At 44.4% G+C, this 20,486-nt stretch overlaps 1 protein-coding gene across 1 annotated transcript in view; it reads left to right on the top strand.

Moving 5' to 3' along the window:
• EXT1 (exostosin glycosyltransferase 1) overlaps window positions 1-20,486 on the top strand; it is a 181,263-nt gene that overhangs the window by 136,525 nt on the left and 24,252 nt on the right. The window contains exon 2 of the mRNA XM_049824725.1: window positions 18,518-18,611. Coding sequence (XP_049680682.1) covers window positions 18,518-18,611 — 94 coding nt within the window. The remainder of the gene's footprint in view (window positions 1-18,517; window positions 18,612-20,486) is intronic.

Here is a 20,486-nt window from a genome sequence, read left to right as displayed (position 1 = left end):
GGTGCATCTCGACAGCCCAGGGGTTTGCAGCGCCAAGAGATCTGGCTGCTGTTCCTAGCTCAGCCATTGATCCGTTGTGCGATGTGGGTGAAGCCCCTTATTTTGTAATGCATTACAGATACAGTTAGAGCACCTTTCAGTGTAGGAGCAGTCCCTCATGTGTACATACACGTAGAAGAACTTGGTCTTAGTAGACCATGGTGCAACTGGAATGTAATGAACTATAGTAAATATACTAAGCTGCTTGTCAAACTAAGAAAACAGCTGTTTGGTATTAATGTCTCCAAGAAGTAATTCTGTGCCCAGTGTATATATACAGACGAAGTATTTTTGTTTGTGCTAACACTGTATAACAGAATACTTGGAGAGTTAGTAACTAGGCAAGGGGGTTTATTGTGTTTGTTGTGGTTGTTGGGGTTTTTTTACCGAGCACAACAGCACATCTCCTGTGCTTTCGGGAAGGTTGAGTGGAGCTGTGACTGATGCCACGCGATGGTGAATGATACAATCTCTCCAGTAGCTGGCAGAATTGAAACCAGCTGTCCTATTTTGTACCCACACAGCTATTGAGTTGGGGGGGGGGGGGGGGGGGGAGGGAAGGCAAGCAGTTCAATGCAGCAATCAAGAACAAGGCATCAGCTTTTTGCTTTAGACTGGCTTTGCCCAAGTGCCATCAATTAGGACTTGAGATTTCCCAGCCAAGTGTGCTACCTGTGGAGGGAGGTGGGAGGAGCGGGGCTGGCTGGGGACACAGATGTAATTCTCAGTAACAAATGAGCTGTGGCATCGCTTGGGCTGAGAGAAGAGTTTTACCAGCACTGATGGTGGATTATTTGTATATTTAAATTCTGTTGCAAGTTAAACGGATGTGGAAACCTCTCAGGATATTCATGTTTCCATACTAGGTGTAGTAGTTTGGTGTTGCAAACGTATTAACCGCAGGTTTACACCAAACATGCAAAAACAAATTAGAAATAGGGAAATACAAACACATTTTCTCATTAGGGGATATAAGTATGTGCTGACTGTAGTACAAATATAATTTTTATTCCATTTGTGTAACCTTTGGTATTTTAATGAAGTCCTGTTCCTGTGTACAGCGTATGGTTCACTGTCAGATAGTTTAACACTAAGAAAATCTGCCTTGAATAAATTAGAATATATTTGCAAATTAATTGGTTAATTAGATTTTAGACATCTCTTGAGGACAGGAGAGAAACAGATGTGTGCAAAAGCCACACAGATAGTTTAGGGATGAGTGTTTCTTGTAGAGTTTTATCACTCAGTTTTGTGAAAAACAGCCTTTCACGGGTGCCAAAGATTAAAAAACCCTCGGCTTTAAATGCGGAACATTAAACTCCAATTTCTGTGGTGCTGCTGATATTTTTTCTGGGGCACGAGCAGAGCCATTTGGACCTGTTAGCTGAATGACTGCACTCAGAATAGGCGAGCTACCTCTTGAGCTGCTTTTTTTTCTGACAACTAAAAGTATCCGTGAAGCTGTCTGGAAATCCTCTGAGCTAAACACTGGCAGATCAGCAGAGAGATGCCAGCTGGCATTGTGGTGAAGTCAGGCAACTCGTAAGAAGAAGCAGATCTAAGATGGAGCCCAAGATTTAGAAGAATGGTCACTGAAGAAGGAAAACTGACAGGGCAGGTTTTTTTCTCAGCTACATCGGTGTAAATCCAGAGCAACTCTGCTGAGATTCACACCAGAGTAACTGAGAGCAGAATCTGGCCAACATCATCCACCTGACCTCAGGAGAGGGCTCGGATGGGGAATAGCTCGCTTACCTTCCTCTTTCAAGCCTTTAGCACATTGTTTTCAGAGGGGCGTGAATTCAGTTTTGCTCGGTTTGGAGACATGGTACAATTATACGGTAACTGCCAATTTACTTGTACTGATTGGTAAAAGTAATTAGAGATTCTGCTACCAAAACCTGCACTTGCGTATTCATTATTAACTTGGACTCCTTCAGAAACAAGCTCTGATTAGATCTTGTTTGGAAATTGAGGGAGTTCAAATTTTAAGGACTAGAGTTGCTCCAGAATCTGAGTGGAAAAAGATTTTCAGCTTAAAAGCAGTGCAACAGCTCCCTTCTGTCCAGGCTGATCCTAAGAGCAGCAGAGGTGGGTAGGTGACATTACTTGCATCTATTTTTTCACCTCTGGTGAACCAGTTCTGAAGGCTAAGCCCGAATCAGAAGACATCGATCAGTCCCTCTTGGAAGACAGCCGGTGATCACATTACTTTGCTTTTGCAGTTTTATCTCCGGGATACCATTTTGGGTGTGTTCAGAACCACTTGGCAAAAACCTCATCGTTAAAAGCAATATTTGCAGTGCGCAGTAAGACAAACAAGAGCCCATTTACGTGCGTCATCGATCATTTTACAAACAGCCCTCGGGCTAAGCACAAAACTCACCCGGTACTGGCTGTTTGGGGTCACGATACAGACGTCAGAGGCAGAAGCGTTTTTCCTGCTGGCATAACCTCTGTTAGACGCCGAGACCCTGATGCTGCTGGGAAGAGCCTTCAAGTCATGTTCTTTCTTTGACCTTGGTGTGTTTTTCTAAGCAGCGGACAGAGCAAAGTAAAAGCCTTGTTGCTGGCGATGTGTGAAAACTAGATTTTTCGAACTTCGCAGGCTGAAGCTCAGGGGCTGAAGTTACAGAGGACGCCCGCTGCTGCACCGTGTCCCTGGGCAGAAGGCACCGGAGCAGCCCACGTGTGTGCCTGTGTGCTGGGCCCAGGACTGCTCTCAGCAGCCGCACGCCTTCGGGAAGGGAGCACAGCTTTTAGCCGGGCTGTTGCAGACTGGGACGTGCAAAAACCTGGCTGTGGTGACCTCGATGCGCTAATTTACGAGAGCGTCTGGGCCGGCCCCTGAGGGCAGCAGCGCGTGGGTAAGAGCCTCGCGCAGCAGGATTGTGCCTGCAGGCTGCCGTCCTGTCCTTTGGGGACCCAGCCGCTGCCGGGTCCCAGCCAGCCCGCGGGGACGGGATGTCTCTGCTGGGCGCTTGGCCTTTCAATCCCGGTTAACCCCAGAGCCCCGCTCTCCCTTCGCAGGCAGGGAGCTCCTGTTCCCACGCAGCATCTGGCTGTCTCCTGAGCCTGCTCCCTTCTGACCTTGGCACTTCTTTCCTCTTCTGTGCAGCAGGGGCTACCGACTACTCTGTTGCTTGGGAATTAAATTGGATGAGACAGGTACCAGCTTTTAGTGGGATCTGGTTTGTATTACTGGGGAAGCAGCACTGCCCCAACCGCACCTGGGATGCTGTGGAGCAGCGTATCCTCTGGTCCGGCCGAGGCTGCCCTTCCCTCCACACGTAGCACGTGCAGATTAGTTATGTTCCTGCAAATGAGTAAGAGCGTAGGTGCATTAAGACCCGCGGCTAAGAGACTGCTGGTGTGCAGCTGTGATGAATATAAACAGCTACAGAAGATGTACACGGACATCTCCCTGCAGCATTCGTCCAAACGCACAGTGATTCAGTAACTGTGTGCTGGTGTCCTTGGGCAAAACGAGTTTGCACATTTGTCAGGAGTCTGGGGGTTGAGGAGAGACCAAAAAATGACTGGCTACAATGAAATTCAGAGAGCGACGGGTTAACATCATCTGCCGTAACTTCTCCATGGGGCTTTTGTCAAATCTCCCATTCAAGCAGTGTTTGCTGAGGCTTTTGACATTTGTGGCAGCGCTGGGACAGACAGTAAGGTCGTGTGTCACTTTAAAGGCTTAATTTTTTCCAAATTCCTCACAAAACCGGAGCTGAAAGCTCTCTCATGAATTTCTTGGGGAATCTGCTGAGGCAGCAATTACATTATCCTTCAGAACTCCACGGAAAAGGTCGCTGCAGAACCATGCCGAACCTGTCAGGCCAAAAGGGGAGACGGGGGTGAGAGGTGCTGTGGGCGAGGTAAGGGCCGAGGCTGCTCTCGGTGCCGGCTGAGCGGAGCTGGGAGACACCTCTGGAGACCACAGCCAGCTCGAGATGCTGAGGCGTGGGCAAGGCACAAACCACACAGCTCCTTGACTGGTCGGGTTTCTGCCGAAGATGTATTTACTCAGCAGAGCGAGAAAACCCGAAGCAGAGGAAAGTATAAACCAAGAAAACTGCATTTGTGAGATGCGACTGCACTGCTCAGACTTGCCTCCCCTCTGAACGCAGACTAACCTGGGGGACGATAAAACAGGCAAGGAGCTGCCTTCAAATTTATTTCTCGTTCTTTCTCTGTTTCTGCAAACCTCCCATACCAGAATATTAATGCGCGATGAGAAACTACTTTTAGGCAGGACTGCTCAGAGCAAAAGATTATAAACACCGATGTTCCCAACGAAATTATAGAGGACTTGGTACATTTCTTGGAAAAACTGGCTGCATTACTAGGCAGAGATCATAAACCTTTGAAAGGTGGAGGGAGGAGGAAGCAAAATATTCCACTGAAGGAAAATGCGATTGTGGTAATGACTTTGGAATCCCTAGGCTTCCAGTTTTATCCATTCATGTTTCCAGTATCTGGAGGGGGTTTCAGTAATCCATGAAAAAAGACCATTTTAAAATTTCCACCTAGGCATAATCATTTGTTGGTTTGGGGTTTTTTTCCTCCTTCTTCCCTGCTAATTTATGGATGCCTCTATTAAGTTTACCAAAATGATAATCAAAGAGTGAACCTTTTCACTTAGTACTTTGATTGGAAAGTCATATGAAGAGTTTTATAGGAGCGAAACCAACTGAGATCTATAGAAATGTAATACTGATCTCTGTACAACAATACAGACTTTTTAAACTGTCCCATTCATCAGATAAATAGTTTTTGAGTAAGTTGAATGTGTTGGTCTGAAGTAGCAAAAATCCTCAAGGTTATTTGTTATCAAGTGTAGTCTGTTATTGTTTTGTCTTACAGAATTTATTGTAACTCTAGTAAAATGATCTAAGTAGTGCTGTGGGTTGCTTATCAGAAGATACTGTCCCTTTTCATGTCCCCGTGCATTTCAGTACTAATCTAATTGGATTGAGTTTGCATGATGGAATATTGGAGGTAGAGGTTTTGTGCTCAGGATGATCAGAAAACACCAGATACTAGTAGCTTTTACAGAAAATGGAAGGCCAGATGGACCAGGAGATTACTCTGTCTGATCTCCTGTGCCCTGCAGCCCATTCTGTAACACCCGCTTTACCCCTGTGCTGCATCCAGTAAAGCAGGATGAGTTATAGCATATCCTCCAGCAAAGCACTCGCTTCCGATTTCAAGAGATCGCTTAATGGAGGAGCCACCATCTTTCATGGCAATTTGGTTCAGTGGTTAAAATACCTTCGGTGCTGGGGCATTAGTACAGATTTCTGTTGATGTTTGTTTCACTTTTAACTTCCACCTCTTGATTCTTGTTACGCCCTTTTTCAGCAGGTTGAAGAACTCTCGGTTCCTTTCCTTTTTCTCCCTGTAGTGCCACTTACATGCTGTGATCAAGCCGCTTCTTCCTGTTCTCCCTGATAAGCTGAACAAGCTGAGGTCTTTAAGTCTCTCTCAGAAGGGTATTTACTACAATCCCTTTAATAACTTTTCTGTCCCTTTTCTCTGTCTTCAGTTATTCAGCATCTTTCTAAAATGGGGGGGTATTAGCACTGGATGTTTTCTGGTATCTGGCCTCACCAACTCCGGGTACACAGGGACAACTTCTTCCCTGTGAGTACAATGTGGTTGATGTATCTAAGGATTCATTTGCTTTTCTGTAACAGCCTTGAGCTGCTTGTCCACAGTGACCCTCTAATCCTTTACAGAATTGCTCCTTTCTAAGGTAAAAAGTCTTGTTTCAGATGCCAAGCATTACAAAGAATTTTGGTTTACTACATTTTATAGTCTTTTAAACAGTATGTAATAGATGCCTGTGCTGCATGAGGATGTTCCAAAAAACCTGCTCCAGGTCTGCACCTTTTTAGCCTCCGATGTCAGCAGAAATTGCTGACGCGCCTAACACATGATTTGAGGCACTGCTGTAGGAAAATGCCTGTATCGCAGTCCATCTGGAGTCTGAGAGAGGGAGCTGGGGGAGAACAGCTGCTCGGAAGTTTGCAGAGATTGCTCATGGTCTCATTTTTACCCCTTGGGTACACGGCACACAAAACCCAGACTCAGGTGGGAACTGTGCAGCCTGTTCTCCCACCAGTGCAGGGTGCTGCAGTTATGGTTTATAAGAGGTAGGAAGGTGAAGTTACCCTGATACAGAAGCCTCCTTATGGATGGCTTTGTACCTACTCTGTGTTTATGACTGGACAGTTAAAAAAAAAAAAATTAAGTATTTTAAAACTTATATCAAAATTAACACACCTGTATAAAAAAGCAGCCCAGTTGCATGTTGCACTGTGTTATCACATGGCCTGTCTTACAGTCAACATCATTCCACCCCATCTGTTGGCTGTTAGCATTTGGCCAAAGAGCCGTTGTTCCTCCAACTAATCTGATCACTGCTGGCATCGCCTTGTAAACCCTTTTGTCTGGACAGTCATGTTTTCCTTGGCAATCTGCAAAGCACACCAGATCACAGGTCTCTCTCTGATCTGAGCACTTGCATGCCGATGCCTTTCCCTCTCCATTTGTCCTTGTGCCTGAATTGCTGAAGGAGGTATGAAAACGCAGTGCAGGGCAGGGAGCAGGCAGAGAGCAAAGGGCTTTTTTGCCAGGCTGGCCCTGCACACTTTCCAGGAGATGCCTGGCTGTATCCCGCCAGGGCTGGGGCTGGTAGAGCTGCTCCTAGGTCTAGATGCGGTGTAGGTGTGCTCCAGCTACTGACAGTGGAGCAGAATTCAAATACACTTGGAAGTTCCCTGCCCTGCCACCCCACAGTTCATTTGGGGTGTTTCAGTGTCTGGCAGACCACAGGAGAAGGTGCTACCATACGCCTAACCTGACCTGTGCTTCTCATTAGTGTTCTGGCTTTGAAACCTGTGAGCTTGAGGTTTCCTTGCTGAGGTATAAAATTTCTCATGGTTAAAGCTTTATTTGGAGTGGAGACTCCTCCCTCCAAAAGAGAGTCCTTTCAAGCCTGCGCAACCTAATAAATAATTCTGAGACAACTGAATTTGTTGGTTTCTTTAAAGAAACATAATTATTTTAAAATGACAAACTGGTCCCTTTGTTGATAAATGTTTTATATCCTTGCTGCTATGCCTGAATAGCTTGTGTAAATAATGTATTAGCTCGCAAACAGACGTAGCACGTTCAGGCAGACACTGCCCAGCGGGGCAGAAATGCTAAAAAAGCGAAACAGATGATTCTGTGTGGTGCTGAGCGCCAGGAGCAGGAGTGGGTGTCAATAGGGACCGAGAAGCACCGTCTCCATCTCTTAGGATTGGTCCTGATGTAGCTCAGATGCCTGACGCTGTGGTGATGCATTAGGGCTACAAATGCAAGCAGTCAGGCATTCACCATCAGCAGGAACATGTTTTCCCTGTGACTCTTAGGAGCAAACTGAAAAGCGGTGCTCAGAGTTGTGATATGGTCTGGTTTAGATAGTGTTTGGCACTTACATTTGCAGACTAGTTTTCAAAAGACTCGCTTTGCATGCTTGAGAAGAGCTCTCCTTCTAAACAAGTTTTCCAGTTTGCTTTGGTTGGTTATTCCTCTAATTTTGTTCTCAAAATGGGCCTTGATTTTTGAAAAAGTAACTTTGCAAAAATCACATGTGAGGTTCTTTGTGTGTCAGGGCAGGGTCAGGCAAGAGAAGAAGGATATGCACATGCATCAGTGGTTTCCAGATGAAAGTCCTTTGTAAGTAGTGCGGAAGTGTGTACATATAAGTATGCATGGATGCAAACGTGCTTGTGGGGTTTTGTAGACAGCAATTTTGCATGCTCAGGCTGGGACCTAAAAGTCCCATGTGCCACCATGGGCAATCATAGAACCATAGAAAGGTTTGGGTTGGAAAGGACCTTCAAAGATCATCTAGTCCAACCCCCCTGCTGCGGACAGGGTCATCTTTAAATAGATCAGGTTGCTCAAAGGTCCAACCAACCTGACCTTGAACACTTTGAATCATGGGGCATCCACAACTTTCCTGGGCAACCTGTTCCAGTGTCTCACCACCCTCAATGTAAAAGATTCCTTCCTTATATCCAGTCGAAACCTACCCTCTTTCAGTTTGAAACCACTACCCCTTGTCTCGTTGAAAGTGGGTAAGACTCTCTCCAGCCCTACTGAATGGAATAGTCAGCTTGATCTCACGTAACGTCAACTGAAGACCACTGGAGTTGCCTAAACAACCCTATAAAAGGTAAAAACCACCTAACAAAAGGCAGCTGCAATTCTAAACTTACACTTAATGGCATGCGGCTCACGTTTTCCACTGGCTCAGGAGGAGGGGAGAGTTCGGCTTCGAAGGGGACTGGGTGATGCAGAGATGCAGAGGAGCCATGTTCTTGTTCTAGCTGTCTTTTTTGCTGAGAAGAGCAAATAACAGAAAACCTTGATTTTACGGTAGTCAGCAGAAGTGAGCAACCACAGAGAAGGAGCAGATCTGCAGAGTGGCAGATCCCATTTTACCTGACCACTCTGTGAAGCACAGTCCTAGTTCTCAAACTGCACATGGGGTGGCCTGACTTAGCTTTATGTTAACAAAACTGAGGACAGTAATGGGAGGCATCACTGAAAAACAATTATCAGTGCATTTTTATATTTCTTCCTGCTATCTCCTCTTTTCTCTCTCTTAGAAAATGAAAATTATTTTAATAGTCACTGTTGACTGCAATAGGGAAAAATTTTGCAGAGTTCCCTGCCCTACCACAGTTCACACTTCTGCACTGCTTTACTGCAGAAATCAGTCCTCATTAAGTCCAGAATATCAGCACCCACTGTCAGTCAGTGGAAACCCACCCTGGACTGTAACGGTGCTGGGTTTTCACCCTAAAGTTCAGTGCTACAAAATCAAAATACACGGAATTAGGGTTCTTTTTCTTCCCCCCCCTACTTTGTGTCTTACTAGTATTTTTGAGGTAGATTTGGCTCATAGAAAGGAGGAAGAAAATACTTTGAGATCCTGAGATGAAGGCAAATATGAGAACTAATAAACAACCAAAATATTGAAGTATCTAGATATCTTGTGGTGTTACCACTCCTGGGGACTAAGCTGCAGCTGACTTCTTATGAGTAAAAATAAATCACTTCCCTATTTCGTTCAAAGTCGTTCCATGGGTTTGCTGAACTAATTTTTCCTCCAAGCATGATCACATTTTGGGTCAGCATGCCTAGACAACATGGGGCTCTGCCAGCAGTTCCTGTGTAAAGTCCCTCTTTTTTTTTTTTTTTGAAACAAATCCAGTCATTCATAGAAATGAACTCCTGCATAATTAGAGCCAGTATTGCACATCATCTTTGCTTTCCATTTTTAGATGTTGTGTCTGGAGGACTATAACTTTTAAAGATGCCAACAAGCCACTTAGGAGCTCGATAGCCGTAATGGGAAAATCTGTGGAGCTGAATAGAAAATGATAAGCTTCATAAGGACTATTCTAAATCGTTTGGTAAAGAGCTCAGACAGACATTCAAAGCAAGAATAGAAGTGATAACCCCTTCTAATTCAATCTTCAGGAGTTTGTACTTTCTCTACTATCCTGCTGAAGTCCCAGTCCTACAGGCAGCTTAATGGAGAGGACAGTGTTCTTTATGTCAGAGTCCTCTGGACTCTGCTGGGTCCAGTTATTTGACTGTGGCATATATGGGTGCAGGGCACTATTTTATTCACATTTTACCATCCAGGGCTTGTAATCAACCATTTCTCTTTCTAGGTTAGTTAAAACATTCAGTAGCCCCAGATACTGAAGCATGAAACTCTAGAAAACTGATCCTCTTCAGCATTTTTAACCTCAAGTTTTCAATAAAGAGCTATTTAAAAATAATTAAGAAAGATTTGGAGGCCTTATTTTTTTGACAGGCAGGAGGGAATCATCGGCTTCAGAGACAGCAAGTGTTGACAGGTGAGAGATCTCACAATAAGTCTTTTATTTCTCCGCACTCTGAGACTTCCAGGTATGTCCTGTAATCTCAAAATTAGAGTGGGTGGCAGATGAGCTAAAATTTGCTGCTTTGTTCAGAAAATGCAGTATGGATTTTTCTTTGTTTGGGTCTTTAATCCAAACTGATGCTTTAATAACTGAAATTCCAGTCGTGGGCTTTTTTTTTTTTTTTAAAGTTAGAGAATAAATGAGTAAGAAAACTGGCTTTGCAATGGGAAATTACCCCAAAGATGTTCACAGCTGTACTGTCACAGCATGTGAGGTTGGTTAATGGGACCAGATGGGGCTATTTAGGACAAGTGTTTGACACTGCTTCACTACTAGGAGAAGGCTAAAGTCCGAACAAAGTCACTCTGTGAAGGACAGAATATAATATCCCCATTTTAAAAACTAAAATCATAGAGTCATAGAATGGTTTGGGTTGGAAAGAACCTTAAAGATCACCTAGTTCCAACCTACCTGCCATGGGCAGGGACACCTTCCACTAGACCATCCAAAGCCCCATCCAACCTGGCCTTGAACACTGCCAGGGATGGGGCATGCACAACTTCTCTGGGCAACCTGTTCCACTGCCTCACCACCCTCACAGCAAAGAACTTGTTTCTTACATCTAATCTACCCGCTTTTAGTTTAGAAGTGTTACCCTTTTCCTGCCACTACAGGCCCTGGTATAAAGTGTCTTTCCATCTTTCTTACAAGCCCCCTTTAGGTACTGGAAGGCAGCAATAAGGTCCCCCCAGAGCCTTCTCTTCTCCAGGCTGAACAACCCCAACTCTCCCAGCCTGCCTTCATAGGAGAGGTGTTCCGTGCCTCTGATCATTTTCAGGGCCCTCCTCTGGACCCGCTCCAACAGGTCCATGTCTTTCCTGTGCTGAGGACCCCAGAGCTGGACACAGTACTCCAGGTGGGGTCTCACCAGGGTGGAGTAGAGGGACAGAATCGCCTCCCTCGACCTGCTGGGCACGATTCTTTTGATGCAACCCAGGGTATTACTTCTCTGTTGAGACACTGAGCACACTGAAACAAAGCACACTGTCAAGAGTTAGATACTACTTTCAACTTACTCCTGCATTTTTCTATGCAGAGTACTGGGGAACAAGGCTGAGTACATGAAGCCCAAGTTCAGGCTGCGTGGCAGTTTCCCCATCAGTGAAATAGAGATGCTGCTTTGTTCTCCTGCTAGCATGCTGAGGTTCTTTATATTAAAATATTCAAAATGGAGTTTGTGATCTCCAGAAAATGGCAAGGTAGAGGTACCATAATGATGCAAAGTGTTGGTGTAATTTATTGTTGGAAGAATCCTGTTGGAAAGAGCCTGCCTGAACCCCTGGATCATCTTAACAGGTTGGTCTTATCTTTACCTTGTAAGGGTCCAGCAGCTTGATGGGCAGTAAGTGCCAGACGGGCACAACATTTATGTCACTTCAGAGAGCGTGGCAGGGGAGGTCGGTCCACATAAAATCTTACCCTGTGGCTGTGCGCATGTGTGTTCCTGTGTGTGCATCTGTGCGTGCAAGCATCAGCATTTTCAATGCTTTCCCACCGACCTAGAGGGTATTGAATTCACAATATGTGGTGCTGCATTTACATTTGTCGGAAGATACAAGTGAGTGGTACATTTGCTTCCTCATGGGCTTTTCTTATTCAGGCATGTTGTGAGTTTTCTTGCTGCCAGCACAGCGAGGTGCTGCTGTGAAAACAGGCGCTCTAAGAGGACTTCAAAGCCCAGGAGCCGGGACTTGGTTTTAGAAGAGGCGTTACATGATGCTATTAGCAGGTTGCTGGTAACTGGGGTGTAACACTGTCTAGAGAGGCACCTTGGCAAGGTTTGCCTCTGACACGCTACTTACGAACCCTCTCTGGCACACTTGCTAAATAAGCAATTATCTTTAAACATCAAATAATGTTGGTGAGGCCGCATTTGCTACTGTATAAGACTACTTGTTCTAGGTGGTGTAACCGCCACACTGGGAGCCAGTTGGATAGTATTTGGCAGTCCAAATGTTGTGTGTGCTTTGCATGCACCATATAGATTCACAGGGCATCCGTGTAAATATTTAGGCAAAAATCATTAGGGCATTTTTATTTGTTAGAATATACACTGACTTTAATGGCTTGTGTATCCAAATGTTTCTGTGCATAATATTGGAGTGAACTGAATCCAACTATGATGTCACTGAAGAGTTTAAAGATGATTAAAATTTCAATGGTTACTGTCCATCTTAACTGTAACAAAGTTCCTTTAGCAGTGTATTAAAGTGAAAACTCTACTTCCCTGTTCTTTGTTAATCCAACCTTCTGAACTAAAAGAAGATGCTGGCATGGAAAAGAGAAAACAGTTGTACCTTGACATTAGTTGCTGAATGTTTGCAGAGTTCCATATCCATTGCCAGGCCTAGAAGAATCATGCAGGATTTTCATTAATTTAGCACCATTTTCAGACTGGGTACATGCTCATACCTGTACTTGGCCATTACCTGTGTGCTGAAATCACTGTTCACACATGCTGCTGCTGTACTTAGACCATAGCATCCCTTGGAATCCTGCAGCCAGGGCAGCATGGCGGTGGCAGCTGCAGTAATGAACCAGGCTGAAAGAAATACTCCAATGGCTGCCTTTCAGCACTTGGCAAGAAAATCCTTTTTATGTTAGTTTCAAGGTCGTCAGATATCATTATAGCCAAGTATTAAAAATTTCAAAGAAAGGAGGCAGTGTGTTTGATTTATAGAATAATTATCTAGCTTTAGCTCTAACTTGGCTTTGGCAATGGTTTTGCAAGCACTCGAAAATTAAATCCATTTTTTATGGCACTACAAGGTATTATCTCACAGCAAATGATAATTAAACACCTGTGAAATCAATTAGCCCTTTAAGCAGGGGAAAAAAAAGTTTTCCAATTATGTTTTTGCACCTCCAAACTTTCTAATTCTAGAACCAGCACTTGCGGAGAGGGAGATGAACTGCCAGCCAGTAGCCTGTTAACCGGCATTAAGATCACCCCAAAGCATTGCGCAGCCGTAAATCCAAAAGCAAGCAGTTCATGGCGACGGCACCCTTCCAAGTAGGATGCGTTAGCCTTTTGAGCTCAGTCTTGGGCAGCTATCTATCTAACGCACAGCTGAGCTGTCAGCTTTTCTACAAAGACAGTTACTCACTTGGTGTTTTCAATGCCAAGTTTTATTTGACAGTTTATTTAAAAGCCAACATACCTTAATGGAAACCAAGCAACAAGATGTTCTGTGTGACACAGTGGGTTTCTTTTCAGGCTCTCCAGCCAGTAGTTCAGAACCATCAGCATTAAGCATTCACACACAGAAAACTGGCCAATTGGTTAATAGCTGAAACTGAACATACTGGAAAACTGGGAAACGCTCTGCCATTTAGCCTTGCATTGTAGGTGTTTAATATCTGTCTTTGTTGTAGCACTTGAACTGATGCAGGGACTTTTAGCAGATGCAGCCTGGGTTTGTGAGCTTGCAGATTCAGGGAGGGAGCCCTGGACATAGTTGGTTAAGTGCCATCTCAATTTTTGGCTCAGGAAAGAAAAAAATAGCTCCAGTCCCATCTGACATCTACGGTGGTATGTGCTGATACTCCCTGCCAAAGATGAGCTCCAGCATCTTTCAGAAGATGAATTATGTGTGGCACTGTTAAAATATGTACTGCTGGGTTACACTCATTGTATTTGGTTTGGGTTCTGCTCCTGTATTTCCATCTGAATTTTGATAGCTATAACATACAGCTAGTTTTCAGCTGTATCACCAGAGAGGAGGGAGGCAGGTGAGGATGCCGGGGTTAACATTCCCAAGGTCTGGCTAGCTGCTGGAGAAGCCACCAGTCATCTGTATCTCAGGTTTTCCATCTAGGAAATGGGAGTGGTGATGAATCCCGTATCAGTGTTCAGAGGATTAGATAAGAAAATATGTACACTACTTTGTGATTCCTACATGACAGGTGACATATAGCTGCATAAAGTATGATAATCATTACATCTGGGTAGCTGGACATATCTGCTGGTCTAAACAGCCAATGTCTTTTTAGACTTCTCTTCAATCAATGGTCATGATGATGTGGCTTTGGAAAAAGATAGTTTATATTAAAATTTGTAGTGAAAATGTTTCCCAGGCTAGTTTATAATCTTTTAAGTGTAGTGACATGGGGAAATGCTTAAGCTGTAAGAAGGAATGTATGGCATGGCTGATTAGTCACTGCAGAGCCTCTGCAGCCTGCCTGGGCTCCTTGGGATAATGGTGAACCAGGAATCCCAAGCAGCCCTCTAATCCATGTGCTGATTGACAAGGTCGGCACATCAGAAGAAAAAAAAAAGGGGGTGGGGTGGGGAAAGACAGAAGCAATGTGTTGGATCAAGAAGTTAAAATGGTAAAAGCATTTGGCTGAGCAGCGTTTTTGCTTCGGATAATTGCCCACACGACGTTGCAGTGTTCACACCTGCATGATAGATGGGGCCGAACATGTTTTCTCAGCTATGGGTGGTAGCAGGGAGGGGATATTTCAATTAAAGTGTGAATAAATTAGCATTGATTACAAATAGAGCTATTTTTTTATGCTGCCTAAAAAGGTATTGGCTATGAACAAGGTGCACTTAATCATTACGGAAGGAAGCCTGAAAGTTAATAAAACACACTGTTGATCCTTACAGAGGGATGCCAGCTTTGGGTTAAATCTGCAGCTATTTTAGTTTTAAAGCCCCAACTGTCATTTTAAAGGCATATGCATTTTGGATTTTAACATGTTTGAATGATGCAGCTGAGGCCCAGGCCAAGCCGACCCTAAAATTGGCAGTAAAATGTTACCTCCGTGCAACCGTGCAGAATGAAGCAATACAGGAATATAAGCATGCGTGCCCTGTCTCCCCAGCAGCCTTCTAACATGGAAACCAGGAGCTTTCTGGAAATAAATACTGTCTGAGCAAAGCAGAGAACTCCTCTCAAAGCTTTCCTATGGTAAAATGCTCGGGAAGATTAACTGCCAGCAGTAAAGGAAAGGAAAAGAAAAGAAAGGAAAGCGCCAGAAGGAGCGTGACACCGAAGCAGCACAAGTAAGGAAGAAGTGCCCGGCCGGCCACCCGCGCGGTGACGGTCTTCGCTCCAATTCCTCAGCTGCAAGTGGAGCCTGAAAAACCTCCATAGCCGGGTAAAACGAGGGCGTCTGGATAGGCAGGTAATGCAGAACTGTCCCCACAAGCTGGCAGCTCTGGGTTTGCAGAAACCACAGCAATGCAAGCTGGAAGACCATAACAAATCTCCCGGCCATCTTCAGACGTTACCGGCTAATGGAAATAAGTAGTTCTGAAAACAGATATAACCCCCATTGCCAGGGAAGAAGAAGAAGAAGCGGCTCTGGAAGAACCTCTTCTGAACACTTTATTTTCTCTGTAACTTAAGGCCCCTCCTCCAGTTGTGAGCAGGGTTATAATACTTCATTGCCTCCCTGAGGTCTTGTTGAGATTAGTTAGCGAAGATGGTGGGGAAATCAAGCCCGTCGTTGATGCGATACTGGTATTTGCAATAGCTGCCAGGTCAGTACTTAATGTGCAAGTGTCCTCCTGTAGCTGAGAGGGTGTTTCTGGATGTTTGCATCAGCTCCGATTTCTCTCCTGGACAAGTGAAGGAGAAATTTTAAGTCCAGCAAAGATTTAACTCAGATACCTACCTTTAATCATAGACATTATCTCACTGACTTCACTGAAAGCATTTCAACTCAGAGTTAAGGGAAGTGCAGAGATGCTTTCAGGTGACATGTGTATGCTTCCTATGTGGAAAAAAATGCCAATTGTTGATAAGAAATACTCCCTCCCCGCCAAAACACCAGCAAAGCTCAAACCTCCTGCTGCATGGGTCGTTCCTACGGGGCTGAATGGGAAGGAATCTGAAACTGAGTTTCCCTGACACCTATTGTACCCCCCACGGCCTATGGGCTGGAGCTTCATTCACCAGCTTATGTGTTTGTGGCCAAGGTCTCCTCCGAATGCTGCCTGGCAGTCTGAGAAATACATGAAATGATCCCTGCTGCAGACTCGCCTCTGAACATGTAAACGATTTCCTCCGCAAGCAGTGCTTCAAATTACAAAGCTGTGCTTGCAGGTTGACAGAGATGTTTATGTATTTGTGGCTGGCTGCATGTGTTGTGTGAAAGGCGTTTCTGAATTCGTATTTAAACCTACTGGGCTATCTTCTGGCTTTCAGCTAAGGCAGGTTGTCCCCATTGCTTTGCGTGCTACCCATGAACTAGTAGGAGTAAAATTAACACATTAGTGTTTAAGGTTTTCAAATAGATGCTTGATCCTGCAGTGGTCACTGAGGGGGATTAAACTGGAAATCAGTCCCTTAGCACTGTGCTCAAAGATCATGTCAAGTCACCTTAAAATATTGGGGTTGAAATTGCAGAGAAATTTGTTCATGAGAAGAATCTCTGGTGCAGTTCATTCACTGCAGCAGCTCTCGGTGGATATTGCTTTACTGTTGGTCTGCTCCTGTTGTATTTGCGCGTTCTCCCTGAAGTGAGTGGAAATTTTGTGCCCATACATCAAGGTTAGGATGAGGCTCTCTGCGTACGTGTGATGTAGATAAATTGCTTGATGACCATGAACCGTGCTATGCCAGAGCTCAGCAATAAATCACACGTTAGGCTTTAAAACGCACAAATGGGAGCAAGACGCTAACTGGTTTCCAGGTGGGAAATGGTCAACAAAGTCCTTTTCTTTTTATTTCCTTTGTAAATCTATACTAATATCCACAAATTAGATAAGAAAGAAAAGGTGCCCAATGTAAGATGTCAGTAGCATATGGAGGACTCACTTGTGCTGGCCTTGTTCTCTGCTTTTCTTTGTGGTCTGGTTCTGTCATTGACGTTTCGTGGATATTGTTGCATTCCAGGGTATTAAAAGGATTTTACTTTTTTAGCTAGCTAATGATGGGGGACTTCTGACTGGCGTATTCTAGCCCTACGGGGTATTCTATTTTTGGTATTTATTAACATTTTCTGTCATGCAATATACAGTGAAAGCAATGAGCCTCAGACCTCTCAGTGTGTAAAAAAAGAATGCCTTAAAATGGCAACTTTTTTTATTATTTTGGTATTCCAGTTTCCTAATATTTTCCCCCATGTGCTGTGTCACTGCTGGCTGGTGAGCTGGGACATGGCTGCCAATCAATATCCCACACAGAGAAAAAGAAATTGCTGCCACTCAGTTGGAATGTATGTATATGTATTTTAACCAAAGTTGAGATACGATTAAAAAAAAAAAAAAAGTACTTTGAAGTCTGTTTTGTAGTTTTAATTAATGCAACGAGGGTTTTTATTTTACTCTCAGTGCAGATAATCTTAATCCATTCACAGTGACCTTTTCTTGTGCAAATTAGCTATACACGCTTGTTTAAGCAAATGGGCCTTTGCAAGATGTCTCTTCCTAAAGACGGAGCTTATAATTGAAAATTGGCTTACTCCCATCTGTCTGGCCTGTGTGAGAATACAAACGCAGATCTGGAGTTTTTTATATAGAAAATATAATCATGTACATATGTATATACATAGACATATACATGCATACAAAAAAATGGCTCTGCCTGCAGGCTATGGTTAAATTAGATTATTAGTGTTAGAAAATTTCAGTGCCACAAGTTACTGTCAAAATAACATATGTCTGCAGAGTCCAGGACACTCTGGAGAATGGAGGGTGTTTAATCTGGATCCTTTTGTCTCAGACGAGGTCGATGCCATTCACAGTTCCATGGGTTTGCCAGAAGTACGATTAGCTAATAACAGGCTGGAAACTGTTAGGATTTGATGTGTGGTTTTGGTGAATGGTTTTGAGGTGATTGATGGAATCGGAAAAAAACCCAGGAGTGTCTATAAGCACTTAAAATTTTAATTCAGAGGAGCAGGGGTCATTGCAGCTATGTGGTTAATTGCCAAAATTTGGCAGTTTATCCTTCTCACCACACTCGACAATAACCACCAACTCATTGTAACCCCTCGTCCTTTTTTAGTGCCTGCTTGATAAGGGAAGGTTTCTTTGGCATAGTTTGAATATTTTTTGCTTTGTACAAACCTCTTGTGCAGAAACGAATGCATTTGTGCATGACTTTGACTAAATCTGAATAGAAAGCAGGGTCACAGAAGTGCTGCAACAATGCTTTGGGTATCAAAATACTTAGTATAAGCTTGTTTTTAGAACCCATGCACACCTGTTTTTATAAAAATGGCTGATTATTGCAAAGGCAAAATTATTTCCTTCCCTCTCAGTTGCATTACCACTCTCCCCAGCTCTCTCCCATGGTGGTTGCTCCTGAGGATGAACAAAAAGGAGCTGGGGAGATGGCTGACACACACGTGAATGGAGGGAGCTAGTTAACCTGGTGGTGAGCAGTCTTGGTTGGGGATAATTTTATCCAGATGTGTCTCAACAGCTGTTTGCATTTTCACGCCCAGTTACTCTAGCACTCACCGCTAATTGAATTTTCTCTTTTCTCCCCTGTTCTTGTTAGGTATGATTACCGTGAAATGCTGCACAATGCCACTTTCTGTCTGGTTCCCCGTGGCCGCAGGCTTGGCTCTTTCAGGTTTCTGGAAGCCTTGCAGGTAAGAGCTGCAGCTTAAAGCATCAGCTACATTGGCCGCAAGTCAGCATGCAATAGCAAGGAGGTGGGGAGGAGGGAAATGTGTTTCATTTCCCTAGTGGACAGTAATCCACTTTGCAAAAGCCTCTATTCATACTTCTGGAGCAATTGGCAGCTTCTTCCCAGGAGGAGCTGAACACTAAGCTCATCTGAAGGTTGAATTGCGTTACCTCCAGGAAAAGGGTTTCCCTGGATGTGGTGAGGCCGAGAGGTTGGACCGGTTTAGAGCAGTATTTTATCAAGCTGTGAGACTTCCCGTGGGAGACACTGGCCTCTACAAGTAAGCCCTGGGGCAGTAAAAATAGCTTGTTTTCACGTAGCTAGAACAGACCTGCTTACGCATTGCCTGTCTTGAGATGATGCTTGCTGAACATGCAGAAGGTGGCCTGGAGGTTGTAAAGTCCCAGATGGAACCTTCACATGAAGGTGGATATAGGCTGATCTCAGGAAGCTCACAGTGTGTCTCGGACGGCACCTGAATCCCCTTCACTTTTTAAAAACATTTCGGTTAATGGTCTCCCTTTTTTTGCTGTTGGTTAGCAGCAGAGGGCAATGCAAAGGGACTCCTGAGTCACTGTGGCAGCAGGACTTGTCAACATAGTGATCAAGCCTGACTCTGACCTACTCCAGCTGCAGCCAGCATGACCTTTTTTTTTGGCAAGCATCAGCTCAGCCCTGAAGTCCTGGATCTTCAGTCAGCCATACAGAGCATTTTGGGAGATGCTGCAGTCCCCTCTAGGACTGGCATCTGTATTTCTAGGGGGCTGCAGTGGAGGGAAGGGAAGGCTGAGGTGCTTCTTGGTGTCAGTGAGATGGCAAATAAGGACACCTTACAGGGTCCTGCCTCGGGGTGTCCTTTTGCCATTTGGAAAGTGTCCCAGCATTGGCAGTAAAGCTGTTAATGAATAACATCACATCACTTTTCTTCATCAACCACAAAATGTCCTAGCCTCTGTTAAAGAGTATTGTTTACTGCAGCGCAGGGCAGCATTCAGGTACCTAAGTGTAGGTGTATAATGTCATTTTAGAAGCCCAGCGGTACTCTTCTGGCTTTCTGCTACTTCTCCAGAAGGCTTCCAGTAGAACCTGTGTCGTGTCTGCCAGCCTTTGATGGGTTTCTTGGATACCCTAGAGCATCCCAAATGTGCTGGACACTTAGGTTTAACCACTGAACCCCATACCTACTGTCACATGTGAGATCCAAGTTCTGGACTGTCACTTACCTCTTTGCTCCTACTCAGGAGAAGATTAATAGCCTGCAAAGTGCTGTTCCCTCTCCAGCCTCTTCGGAGGAAGAAGTGGGACTGGCTTATTTGGGATGAAGAGTCACTTCAGATCCTCCTGAAGAGCACTGCTCTCAGCTCTTCTCTCATCTGGGCCACAAGTCATGCAGCTTCTGTTAGATACATCCTCTCAGGAGAAGAAAGCAGGGAGCGTACCTCACTGTACAGAACTTGGAGGCTCTTGGTCGATGATGATAAAATGCAGGCACTGAGGATTTTCCTAGCAGGCTAGCAGCAGTATTCACTGATTATGATGAATTCCCAATTTTTGTCTGGCTCCAGGGCATGTTGAAAGATGTAATCCACATTAGTGGAATGTTTTAAACATGAAAACACATTGCTAAGTGTTTTCTGGTTGGCTTTTTTCATGCACTAATGTGATTTCCTTACAGAAGATCACAGTTCTTTACACATTATAAGCATTGCTGTAATGCAGAGACTGGACCGGTCTAAGATCCTATGTGCAGTACATGTTGCCAAGGAAGGTACAGCAGTCTGAAAAGTTCCCTTTTATACCATCTTTTCAGAGGTATGGAGAGGTCTGAAGCCCAGCC

Source organism: Accipiter gentilis, chromosome 2 (assembly GCF_929443795.1).
Source record: "Accipiter gentilis chromosome 2, bAccGen1.1, whole genome shotgun sequence".
Lineage (NCBI taxonomy): Eukaryota > Metazoa > Chordata > Aves > Accipitriformes > Accipitridae > Astur > Astur gentilis.
This window is presented reverse-complemented; position numbering and strand designations above follow the sequence as displayed.